This window comes from Solanum lycopersicum, chromosome 4 (assembly GCF_036512215.1).
Source record: "Solanum lycopersicum chromosome 4, SLM_r2.1".
Taxonomy (NCBI): domain Eukaryota; kingdom Viridiplantae; phylum Streptophyta; class Magnoliopsida; order Solanales; family Solanaceae; genus Solanum; species Solanum lycopersicum.
Genome location: NC_090803.1, coordinates 63,235,685 through 63,248,444, shown reverse-complemented (window position 1 = coordinate 63,248,444; position 12,760 = coordinate 63,235,685). Strand labels below are relative to the sequence as shown.

Below are 12,760 nucleotides of genomic sequence, written 5' to 3'. Positions count from 1 at the left end.
TGATGAAAGACAGGATTGGCAGTGAGATAAATGGCACTGATGTTATCACAGAATATCACAGAAGGACAAGGACAAGGCAATCGGAGTTCCTTGATCAAACTAGCTATCCAAGATACTTCTGATGCGGCAAATGCAATGGCACGATATTCAGCTTCAGTGCTGGACCGAGCTACTACCTTTTGCTTCCGTGAGGACCAACTGATTAGATTAGGACCATAATATACAGCAAAGCCATGATGAGAACGACGATCATCAGGATCAGCAGCCCACCCTGCATCACAATAGACATGTATACTAGATGGAGTGGATGGAGTGATGGAGATACCATGCGTAAGGGAGCCTTTGAGATAGCGAAGGATCCGTTTCACGGCTTTCCAATGATCTAATGTAGGATTCTGCATGTATTGGCAAACACGACTAACTGAGAAGGAGATCTCTGGTCGCGTAATGGTCGCATACTGAAGAGCGCCAACAATGCTCCTAAATAATGATGGATTATCAAAGGTTTCACCATGTTTGGACAACTGAAATGTGGTGTCCGCTGGAGAAGGAGAAGGCTTGCAATCTATCATTTTTGTTCGAGTGAGTAAATCTCGAATATAGCTAGTTTGAGAGAGATGCATCCCAGATCCGACACGACTAACTTCAATACCCAAGAAAAATGAGAGATTACCAAGGTCTTTTAAAGAGAACTCAAGATCAAGAGATTGGGTGAATGAGGATATATAAGAGGGATCACTACCCGTTATGATGATGTCGTCCACATAAACTAAGAGGTAGGTAGTGGAGGAAGGAGTATGACGGACAAACAAGGATGAGTCAGAGTAACAACAAGTATAACCATGCGATAGGAGAAATGTTTTGAGCTTGAGAAACCAGGCGCGAGGAGCTTGCTTTAGTCCATATAACGCTTTCGACAAGCGACACACAAAATGTGGGTGAGACTTGTCAATAAAGCCTGGTGGTTGAGACATGTAAACAACCTCCGTAAGGTCACCATTAAGGAATGCATTGTTAACGTCTAATTGCTTAAGAGCCCAACCTTTAGTCACTGCATAAGATAAAACAAGTCTGATGGTTGAAAGTTTGACAACTGGGCTGAATGTATCATGAAAATCCACCCCCTCTTCTTGATGAAAACCTTTGGCAACTAAGCGAGCTTTGTACCTTTCGATTGAACCATCTGCTCGTCGCTTAATACGGTATACCCATTTGCAACCCACCACATTTGCAGTGGGAGGGCAGGGAACAAGTGTCCAAGTGCAGTTACGACGCAATGCTTGATATTCAGCTTCCATGGCGCACAACCACTCAGGAGAGGATGCAGCTTGCTTATAGGTTTTTGGTTCACTTGCTATAATGGATGAAACTGGGGTAGGATGGCGAGATACAACAAGTGTTTTAGGCTTGAGGGAATTTGTTTGAGCTCGTGTGGTCATATGATGATTGGAAGAAGTAGCAGGCCGGAAATATGTGGGAGCATTCTGATATGTGCTTGAAGCAGAGGACGCGACGGTGGGCGGACATGTACTGTGTGGTGGAGATATTGTGGTGGATGAATGAGGTACTGGTAGGACTCGAGTGGGTAGGGAGGATGAGGAAGGAGAATCTGCCAGTGAATGGAGTAAAGGTGAGGCAGCAGATGTGGGAAACGCATTGGAAATTGATTGTAGAGAAGTTAAGCATGAGGGTGGTGAGTTGTCACTGGAGCAAGAAGAAAACTTGTTGTAATGAGGATAGGGAAATCTATCTTCATCGAACGTCACATGACGAGCAATGTACATCCTATTGGTGGGGGGATAATGACATAGATAACCTTTATGCTTCGAACTATAACCCAAGAAGACACACGAAAGAGAGCGAAAATCAATTTTATGATGATTGTAAGGACGTAGAAAAGGGTAGCATATACACCCAAATTTTCGAAGGAGTTGGTAGTCAGTTGGATGATGATATAGAGCTTGATAGGGTGATTTAAAGGATAATATGGGAGTGATGGTACGGTTATGTAGGTATGTGGCGGTAGAAAAAGCATGCTCCCAGTATTGATATGGAAGACATGCGTGAGCAAGTAAAGTTAGTCCTTTCTCCACAATGGTGCGGTTACGTCTTTTTGGAGCCCCATTTTGTTCATGAGTGTGAGGACAAGAGAGATGATGAGTTATGCCGATGGATTGGGCATATGAAGACACATTACGATACTCCCCACCCCAATCAGTTTGCAACGTTTTGATGTTTCTGCCAAATTGTGTGGAAACCATCTTATGAAAGTATTTAAAAACATCAAATACTTGTGATTTTGTTGACAAGAAAAATATCCAAACAAATTTAGTAGAATCATCAAGAAACTGAACAAAATACTTGTTTCCATTAATCGAAAGATGCGGAGAAGGCCCCCAAACATCAGAATACACCAAATCGAAAGGGAATAAACTACGACTTGAGGAAGATGCTAACGGGAGCCTATGACTTTTTCCTAATTGACAAGATCCACAAACTGCAGGCATTTTGTTGGAAGTCACTGGAAGATTAAAACTAGAGACTAGACGACGTAAAAGTTGCTCATGGGGATGACCAAGGCGCTCATGCCACGCTTGGAGTGATGCTCGAGATATGACAAAGGCGCGAGGAGTTGAGGATGAGATAACAGGAAGCCCACCACCATCGAAACGATATAAACCATCATCAATTGACCCGCGGAGTAGTATTTTTCCCTGAGGATCCTTCACAAAACAACACGAGGGATGAAATTCCATAAAGACATTATTATCTTTAGTAAATTGAGAAACACTCAGTAAACTCTTGGTGATGGAAGGAACATGAAGAATTTTATTAAGATGAAGTGGTCGAGTAGCACAAGAAAGCTTAGAGGAGTCGATGTGATTAATAGAGAGTTTTTGTCCATTACCTACAGCAAGCTGATCCTCACCATTATAGTCTGTGTGAATATATAGTTGAGACAAGTCTGACGTAACATGATTGGTAGCACTTGAGTCCGCAAACCATGAATTATCAATAATAGCCGAAGGAGACATCATAGAATTAGTCGAGAGAGTAACCATATTGGCTTGTGGACGGTTAGAGGATCGGGTTGGTGGGTAAGTATCCATGTTGGTGCGGTTGTAGCAATTACGAGCATGGTGGTTGGGTTTCTCACATATTTGACAGATTATGCGAGGTGATGATCTATTAGAGGAACGAGGGAGGTTGGTATTGGTCGGGCGAGTGGAGGATTTTTGAGAGGTGGTGACACTTTGTTGATTAGGATATCCAGTGATGGGGGAGAGGTTGGAGTATTGACGAGATATGGCATTGGCTTGAAGTTGGAAGGATTTGGTTTCCTCAGCCAGTTTCTCCTCTTCTTGGAGAAGTAAACCAAGAAGTGAGTCAGTGGTGAGGTTATCAAGGTGAGGGTTAATGGCAGAGCGAAAAGGTCCATAGGAAGAGTCTAGTCCGAACAAAATAGCACTCATAAGTTCTTCGTCTGTTATGGGACGGGCAGCAAGGGCTAGACTATGGGATATAGTTCGTTTCTTGTCAACATAGTCCATAATGGTTGAAGAACCCTTAGTGGTGGTTTGGAGTTGGTGGCGAAGTTGCATGACGCGAGCTCGGGATTGAGATTGATAAAGGTTGGAAAGATATGACCAAGCTTCATGAGTGGTACGAATGTGCATTATGTAAGGTATGATAGAATGGCTCATGGTCGTTTTGAGCCAAAGAAGAAGGATTTTGTCCCGCTTCTTCCAAGCCGTGAAGGCTGGATTTGTTGTGGATGCAGAGGTGTCCTGAGTAGTGGTTAAGATAGTGGCGGATAGAGCATTAGTTCCATCAAGATGACCCTCCAAATCAAAGGCTTCAAGGGCAGAATATACGGTAGATTGTCAAAGGTAATAATTTTCGCGATCAAGTTTTATCAGAAGGCCGGGAAGGGCAATTGTTTGGGAGTTAGAGTCAGTTATGGAGAGATGTGTGGAAGAGGATGACTGTGGCTGAACGGCAGCGGCAATGGACTGGTTGGAGTTGTCCATGGTGGCGGAAAGAAACAAAAAAAAAAGTTGGCTCTTGATACCAAATTGAAACGTAAGGAAGAGGACAGAAACTTGGTCACTGCTGTAGGTGACCAAGGCTGCCATATATATATATATATATATATATATGTTGATGATGTACATGATAGAGTTTGAATACAAATAGAAAAGAGCTATCCTAATCAATAAAGGATGTTGAGTTTACATAGAAGACTTATCATATAACAGATGACTTACCTATAGTATTCATTGACCTTGAAGTGACGTACCTAGAACAAAATATCACAGAAATCTTATGAAGATGCATAAAGGCTAGATGTGGCTTACGTTAGGATGATGAAAGACCTGTATGATGGAGTCCAAGCTCAAATAAGAATTGTGGATAGATGGATGAAGACGAAGAACACTTACCAGTCGAGATGATATTGCAACAATTATCCATGCTTAAGCGATTTTTATTTGTCTTGGTGATAGATAAATTCTTACAACATGTTCAATATAAAGCATCATGTCGTGTGTTGCTTGTAAGTGACATAGTTGATATAACTCATAGAACTAGGTTGGATGGGTGGAGACAAACTCCAAAGTCTTAAAAATTCAAGTTGAGCAGGATAATAACATAATATAACAAATTCAGTGATACAACACATAAGGTGAAACTTAATAATTCACAAATAATTATTCTAAAGAGAAAAATAAGTCGTAAATATATTGAGTTTAATTAACCATACAATACTACTTACTTCCTAATCCTTATAGGATTTTTTTTTAAAAAAAGTCTATAGACTATAAATAGAGTACTTTCCTCTGTTTAATTACATATTTTAGTTTTTCTTCATCGAAAACATGGATATTACTGAAATTTACCATCTGTTGAACAAGGTGCAAAGCTTTCTCAGCACGAAATATCGAAAGCCTATCGAAAAAAAGCATTAGAATTACATCCATATAAGAGGCCGAATGATCATGAAAATTACATCCAGATAAGAGGCCGAATGATCATGCAAATTTTCAAAAGTTCAAGACTTCCTTACGATATTCTCAAAGATTGATGAGAAAAACAACAAGTTATTTGATAGTACTCGAAAATCAGATCTCGATCTTAAGGCAAGAGCAAGAACAGAGCATGTTGCTTCTGCTGCTGAACGTTATGATTTTTTGGACTCGACTCAAGTTCAATATACATAATTTTATTTCTTCTTCTTCTTCGTGTTCTATTTCTCACAAAATGGCTGCAAATCCACAATTCTTCTTCTTTCTTAGTTAAAGTTCCCTTTTTTTACAGTTGTAGTTTCTAAGTTGGACGACTGGTATTCTCTTGATGAAAGGTAAATTCAGGTATGTTGCTTTTTCTTAGAAGGATCAAAGGGAAAATCTTGCCTTTCTCTCCTAATGAATGAATTCCCATTTGTTACTCAATTTTTACTACTTGTAGTGAGTTTTTCTTTTATTATAGATAATACGAGCACACATGATCTATCTGAATAATGGACTAGCTTAACCAAGACGCATTCAATATTCTATAGCGACTTCAGGATCATTTCAATTATTGTATTCTTCTCAACCTCTCCTCGGTCACTGAACTCCACCTTTCAAATGTACCTAGAGGATGAGTCAGACATATGCATGATCGAGGAGTGGGTTCCCACTGGAAGGTGGGCAGGAGATTTCATATTTCCATCTCAACGCATATCGTGACATGCAGGCAACACCAGCGAGACCTAGGAAAGCAACCCGATTGGATGTCGGAGAATTCATAATACTTGCATCCTCCCGAACGGAATTTCTTTTCTGCAACAAAAAAAAAAGGAGCAGATTTTGACGTGACACAACCTAACGGTATACACATCCAATACCAATACTACATTCATTACCTCTTAAATTTTGAATTTGAAGGGGTTATCCCCTCAATCTTTATTTGAAAGCGAAAATAATAATTATCTTTGTGAGGCTATAAAGCCTAAGCATATACAAATTGCTCCAAAAGATTTGGTAGCGAGAAGTCTTTGAACGAATTGTTATCATTAATTGGTTGAAACAGTGGTTGACTTGAGTTTCTTGGTATTATAGTATTGTATTATCACCAGATGGCCAATATCCACTACTGTAACAGATAATTGTATTTCGTTGTTAACGCATTGACGAAGACTTTTTTATCGACCAGTTATTGTGGACCCTTGCAATTCTCAACCACCCAGCTTGATTGTTGAGATGGAGGATGATATATTAGGGCGGTATATCATAATCTGAATTGGTTATAGTTTTGTTCGAAAAAAATCAAATTAAACCAATAAAATATATACATATATTTAATAATTATATACATACATAATAAATTGTTTTAATAATCAATTTTAAAGACCTATATGTATTTTCATCAAAAATTTATAATTTACTACGAAAGCAAGAATCCTCAAGGTGAGAATATTTATATTTATGAGATTGAAATGTCAATGTCTCTTCTTTCTAAGTCAAAATAATGAATTGTTAAGATTTATACATAGTAAATTCAATGATTGAAAGCTATGTAATATCAATTATCAGTCATTCTAACTATTTTTCATTTTAAATAGATTGTTGTCACTTTTTTCACTGTTTGAATGAATTATTTCTTTTACTTTGTCTATGATTAATAAGCGCAAAAATAAACCGAACCAAAACAATCAAACCCGATAAATATATTTTATATTTGATTTGCTTTGATTTTGATAATTTTTTTTAAAAAAAATAAGTTAATTTTATTTTGATTTTAACCAATAATTGATTCAAACCGACCAGAACACCCATACACTTATACATACATGAACTTGATGGAAGCATAACTAGTCATTGCATCGATTTTGAGTATCTTGTGAATCCATTCGGTCACAAATGTGGACGGAGTGTCATCAACCGCCATATCATCATGTCAATTAGGCGTTATTTGGCATAAAATTATTCATACAGAAGACTCACATAAAAAGAAGACTAGTCTATAGTAGAAGGTTCTAGAGATATATGGAGATTTCTTATAATAAATTTAAGAAACTTGTGAATTTTCACGAAAGATCCTTAAAATCTTCTAGTTATGTAGAGATAAAAATGACTTATTTTGTAAATATTTATGGACTTGTCTAATAATAATTAGACCATTACATATTAGCTCTTAAATAAGTAGAGCAACACTCATTTGCAAAATAATAAAGTAAGAATCAAGCAAATTTTCCTTGTCTTCAAGAATACAAATCGACTTTCTTAAATTCCTTAGCAATCTAATATTTAATTAGTTACTTAAATTTTGTAAGATCGTAAAAAATTTATGAGCGAGTATAATTTACGAGGTAATTATTATCTACTTAAGAGTATAATTTATAGGATAAGTTTATTTTATATATATAATTTGACTAGTTGTTGAATATATATTCGCTGCGTTTCAAAAAGAATGACTCTGTTTTTTTTTTTGTATATTTAAAAAAGAATGATTTCTTTTCTTTTTTTGACAACATTTTAAATTTGGTACATGACATGTTTAAAACCACAAGATTAAAGGACATTTTGATAAATTCGACATAAATTAAATTATAAAATTAAAAAGTTCTTTCTTTAATTAAATATTTCTTTCAAGTCAAATTAGATAATTGGAGTGAGTATTTTTTATTTCAATTAATCAACTAATCATAGACTCACTCCACTTTCAATTATTCACAGTCACATCCCTTTGTTAAAATACCATTCCAAAAAAGCTGCTTATTTGTCTCTTTCAAAGAAACCTCACATTCTTCATCATCATTAATGGGCTTTCACAGGAATAAATACGAGTTGTTCATTCGGTTTTGGTTAGTGGATGACTTATGACTCTTACCAAGTCCAACATTTACATCAATCTGTAGCAATTTTGCATTAGGAAAGTTGATTTCATTTTTTCAGTGGGTGGAATTCTGTGGGAACCAGATGACAAAGTATGGTTTTTTTTGCTGTTTTTCTGTATGGGCTGTTAGATCTTACTTTGCTTTATAACCCCTTTGTTGTGCTTTTTCTCAATTTCTGTATATCTTTAAGTTGATCAAGTTTTTGCTGCAAAATCTTGAATCTCAATTTAAGAAAGTTAGGGTTTTTTTCTCTCTTGAGTAATTGAGTTTTGATGCCTGATCATTCTGTAGTTTTTTAAAAAAAAAATGAATTTCGGAAGTTATGGCAAATTCTTGTATCCCAATTTAAGAAAGTAGGTTTCTATGTGAATGATTACCCCTCTTGAGTAATTGAGCTTTGATGGGCTGTTTGGCAAATAATTTTGTGCTTTTTTTTTTAATGAATTTGGGAAGTTAAAGCAAAATCTTGAATCCCAATTTAAGTAAGTAGGGTTCTTTGTGAATGAATACCCCTCTTGAGTAATTGAGTTTTTGATGGCTGTTTGGCAGATCATTCTGTAGTTTTTTATAATGAAACTGGGAAGTTATTGCAAACTCTTGAATCCCAATTTAAGAAAGTAGGTTCTTTGTGAATGATTATTCCTCTTGAGTAATTGAGTTTTGATGGGCTGTTTTGCAGGTCATTCTGTAGTTCTTTTTTGATGAATTTGGGAGGTTACAGCAAAATCTTGAATCCCAATTGAGATGTGCGGAAGTGGTACAACTACTACTACTATGTCACCAGACGTTTGTGGATCTATCTTGCTTCTATCACTGCCTGATGACGTGTTTGCTATAGTAAGTAGATCACTTTCTCCAAGGGATGTATGTAATCTTGGTTTATGCTGTAGAAACTTGCATGATTTAGCTGCCTCTGAGAAGGTTTGGCTATCACAATGTGAAATGCTTGGGGTGGTTCCTTATCGGGATGTTATTGAATGGCGAAAGGGAGTTTGTTCCTACAAGGCACTTTGTCACTTCTTTGTAAGCATAAAGCCTTTGCTTGGTATTTGGGTTCATCAAAATCCTGAACTCGGCAATGTTGTTTATGTTATGCCTGGTTTTATCTCTGCGGTTGGTTGTCGGATTATTCCCCAAGAACTTGGTCCATTAGGCCTTGAAGACAGTCCAATTTTGTGGTCGCCTGTATTTGAAGTTGTTTCTGATTTTGAGGGCTCTGCTGCATTTTTCCTTCATGGTAGGGAGAATGGAACTGACTATGTTTATCCTGGTTCGCTTAAGAAGGTCGAGAGGACTTGCAATGTGCTTTTGTTAGAGGTTGAGCCTCAGCAGTACACAAGTGGGGGTAAGTTGTTCCACAGCAAGAGTTTTCTTCATCTTTCAGAGAATGAGGCATCACGGAAGATATGCAGATCCACTAATGGGGTTTCTGTGTCAGAGAGGGTAACAGAACAGCGCGCAACAACAGTGCCCTTTGGACGGCTTGCATTTGTTGATAGGAGAAAGTTGCTTGACACAGTTACTAATCAAGTTCGTCAAACACTGCCAGATGCTAAAGATGCCATATTATTTCCTTGTTTGAGAAGAGAGGAGGCTGATTTACGGGAGAATATGAAACTCTTGTATGAAAGGAGATTGCTCTTCATGCAAATGTACGATGGTGGTGGTGGTTTTACTGTCTGGAAGGCTGGTTCGGAGTTGCCTTTGCATCCTTCTCCTGTCGGATTGAGTGAGTTCAGACAGAATCTTGATCTGATAAGTGGCTGTCATGCCTCACAAACTGCTACTGATCATGAGAGTCGGAGTCGGAAGTCACTTGCTGGATATGTTAAACACAGTCTAAAATATATACTCAAGAAGTCAAACTCTACCAATGGCAAACGTGATCTCCTTGGAAAGAATTCCTCTGGCCACGGAAGTAAGCATGCCCAGCTTCACGAGTTCCTGCAGCCAGGTGATGCAATAGGGCTGACATTACATGCTTCCACTGTGAAGTTATCCTCTTATCGTGCTTGGCCAAATATGCACGAAAGTAAATTTGCTCTGTACAAGTTGCCTATGCGGACACCAGAAGTGGGCCAAGAATATGCTGGTGTATGGGGAGGGACTTTTGGTTGGCCCCCGGGGAGGCCTTCTGATGATAAGCCCGGAAAAGCATTGTTTCTTCTTTTGCTGTCTTATGAGGAGTCCCAAGGTCAGAAGCTACTTATTGCGACCAAGATATTAGAAGGTACACATTATGTTTTGCATCCTAATGGCTCAGCTATGTTTATAGTAAATATTGAAGAACCTTCGAATGATCCATTCCCTTGGTGCACCGATGGGCATGATTCCAACCCTGTAGATGTTAAGCATGCTTTTATGGGTGAAGGTATTGCTAACGGGTATGGTTTCCGATATCCTGGTTCAAAACCTGGTTCACTCTTTGTAATCCATGATAAAATGCTTGCTTTTATATGGAAGGAGTCCAGGTCTGTGTTGGCCTTGCAGAGGCTCGATTTGCAAGAGGTTTTGAGCAAGGGGGAAAGGATCCCTGCTCTACCTCCGGTTTCCAACTTTGCATACCTTACCAGGTCCTATTCAAACGTGTTTGCCAACGGTCTGACTTCACCAAGGCAAAATCATCCGTAGGGATGACATGCAAGAAGAGCAAAGAATCTTTTGCTAGAAATGGCCGAAACCCACAAAAAAATAGGTGGAAAACAGCCTAAGTTTGTTGTACTTGTAAGTTCGTTTAATTCACACAGCAGGGTGATTGAGGTGCGTGGTTTGCAAGTTACTCAACTGCTTGTAGCGTATGGCGAGATTTTTCTACTTCCTATTTATGATTCCTGGGCAGGAATAAAGCTTTTTCAAACCATTCTGTAGTTTTATAATGAGGATTTCCATTTCTATATTTATTGAACAATCTTTGTGCTGTTGTTAATTATGAAAGAGTTATAGTTTCCTTGAAGCAGGAATGAGGTTGCACCTTCTCTTGATATTATTTGTTGTAAACTTATCTTCTATGAAAAAATTGATTGAGTTAATGTTTTCCATTGGGAATTAATATTTTTGCAAATGTATAGGTTGATATGATTAAATTATTGTAACAAATTGGCATAATGCCTTTTCTTTTTTCTTTTTTTTTTTTTAAAAAAACAAGCAAGGGCAATCATGCACCTTGATGAATTCTAGGGTGGATGTAATTTAGTTCAAACGAAATATAGCTACGTTAGAGGGTAATATTAGCAAAGCGGAAAAACAAATAGGTAATTGGGAACAGCATCCTTGGAAAGGAACATGAGTTTCTTGCATCCAAGAGTTCTCTAACGAGATTGAGGTGTGATCTAAAAACGAAAAATAGTGAGAACTGAAGTCCCAAAAAGAAATTTCAAAAGTGAGGTTCGATAGGTAGAGCGGATTTTTTTAGGAAAGAGCTGGTTGAATTTGCTAGTCCAAAATTGAGAAACAAAAAAGGCTTGATCTTCATAATTTCTTTTTTTTTTATCTATTTTAGTAAATCAAGAGATTTTGTCCCCATAAATCACTAATAAGATTAATTTCATAAAATGCAACATGAGTATTTGTGAGTTGAAAACTTTGGTATGGCACCCCACCCCCACCCCCTACCCCATATTCACTTGCTTATCGTAGAGGCTGTAAGTACACAGTGCTCCACAAGTAGGCTGCTTTTTCCGGAACGTAGTCCGAGCCCTACCCCTGTATGTGCCAAAGAAAATGCATCAGAAATGGTTCAACTAACATGTGGGTTTAGTTTGAACATGAAAATTGTGTGATTTATACAAGAAAACAATGGATTATGTGTTAAAAAGTACTTTTTGAACTGAAAAAGAAAATAACTTTTTTTTAAGGATATCTCTGAATTCATATATTTGTATGTTAGTGGAACCTGAGGGTCAGAAAGTTTATTTTCGAGAGAACTTTGGTTTAAGAAAAATTATGTTTGAGGATATATTTATAAAAAATATTGAAGAAAGAAAAATATTACGACAGAAATTATATTGATAATCAAAGTAAGAATACACTAGCATAAATGCCTAATAATAATGATATAAATATAAATATTAATATAAATATAAATAAATAATAAATAAATATATTATTAGAAGTGGAAAGCACCAAAGTGAAAAGTTATTTACTTTTTTGCCCTTATATTAATTAAAATGTTATAAAGTATTTATATTAACTAATTATTAACTACTAATCCAACAGAAAAGTTAATTATTTATTCATCAGTTGAGAGTTACACCTCCTCCAATATGACTTTAAAGTATTTTCAGTTTTCTAAGCATCAAGATATTTGCATTTTTCTTAGCATTAAGATGTTTTTCAATTTTATAGATTTATATTTAATTAAATTAAATTAAATGGTACAATAGGTACATCGAATCTCATTATATCAACTCCAACACCTGCATCTTGAGAAACCTCCGAGACCTTCTTATTATTGTCAGAGGGCAATGCTTCTGATGATTTAGACATTTCATGCAGTCACTCTACCCCTAACTCAAATTCCGGAATAGTTCAAAGAAGTTGAAGAGTCAGAAACGGAATTTAGGAATATAAATAGCTAACTTCATTAATATCTCTCTCTATCTATAGTGTAATCTATTGTCATTTCTATACTTTTATCCTCTCTATATAGTTTTTGATATTTCTTGTATTTGTTTTTCTTTAATATATATCTTATTGTTTTTGCTAATGTTAATTCTTATTTATTTTTCTTCTATTTCAGTTTTTTATCTTACGATTTTAAATTCTTCACTTCTCATTCACATCATCAGGTAAGTAATAAATATAATGTTCGTTTCACAAAAATATAATGTAATCTGTAAAAAAAATTGTGATATGTATGACATTTTTTAGTAGTATAAATGA

General features: G+C 36.6%; 1 protein-coding gene across 3 annotated transcripts; it reads left to right on the top strand.

The window, feature by feature from the left end:
- Nucleotides 1-7,642: 7,642 nt before the first annotated feature.
- On the top strand, nt 7,643-10,908 carry LOC101259331 (F-box protein At5g39450). 3 transcript variants are annotated; one of them, XM_004237963.5, is made up of 2 exons: nt 7,643-7,969; nt 8,559-10,908. In XM_004237963.5, the coding sequence occupies exon 2, from the start codon at nt 8,624-8,626 to the stop codon at nt 10,508-10,510; it is 1,887 nt and encodes a 628-aa protein (XP_004238011.2). In that variant the 5' UTR covers nt 7,643-7,969; nt 8,559-8,623; the 3' UTR covers nt 10,511-10,908. The 3 variants fall into 3 exon arrangements, with proteins under 3 accessions (XP_004238011.2, XP_025886609.2, XP_025886608.2); XM_026030824.2 differs by having other exon boundaries at nt 7,696-7,846; XM_026030823.2 differs by lacking the exon at nt 7,643-7,969 and adding an exon at nt 8,007-8,114.
- Nucleotides 10,909-12,760: the final 1,852 nt, after the last annotated feature.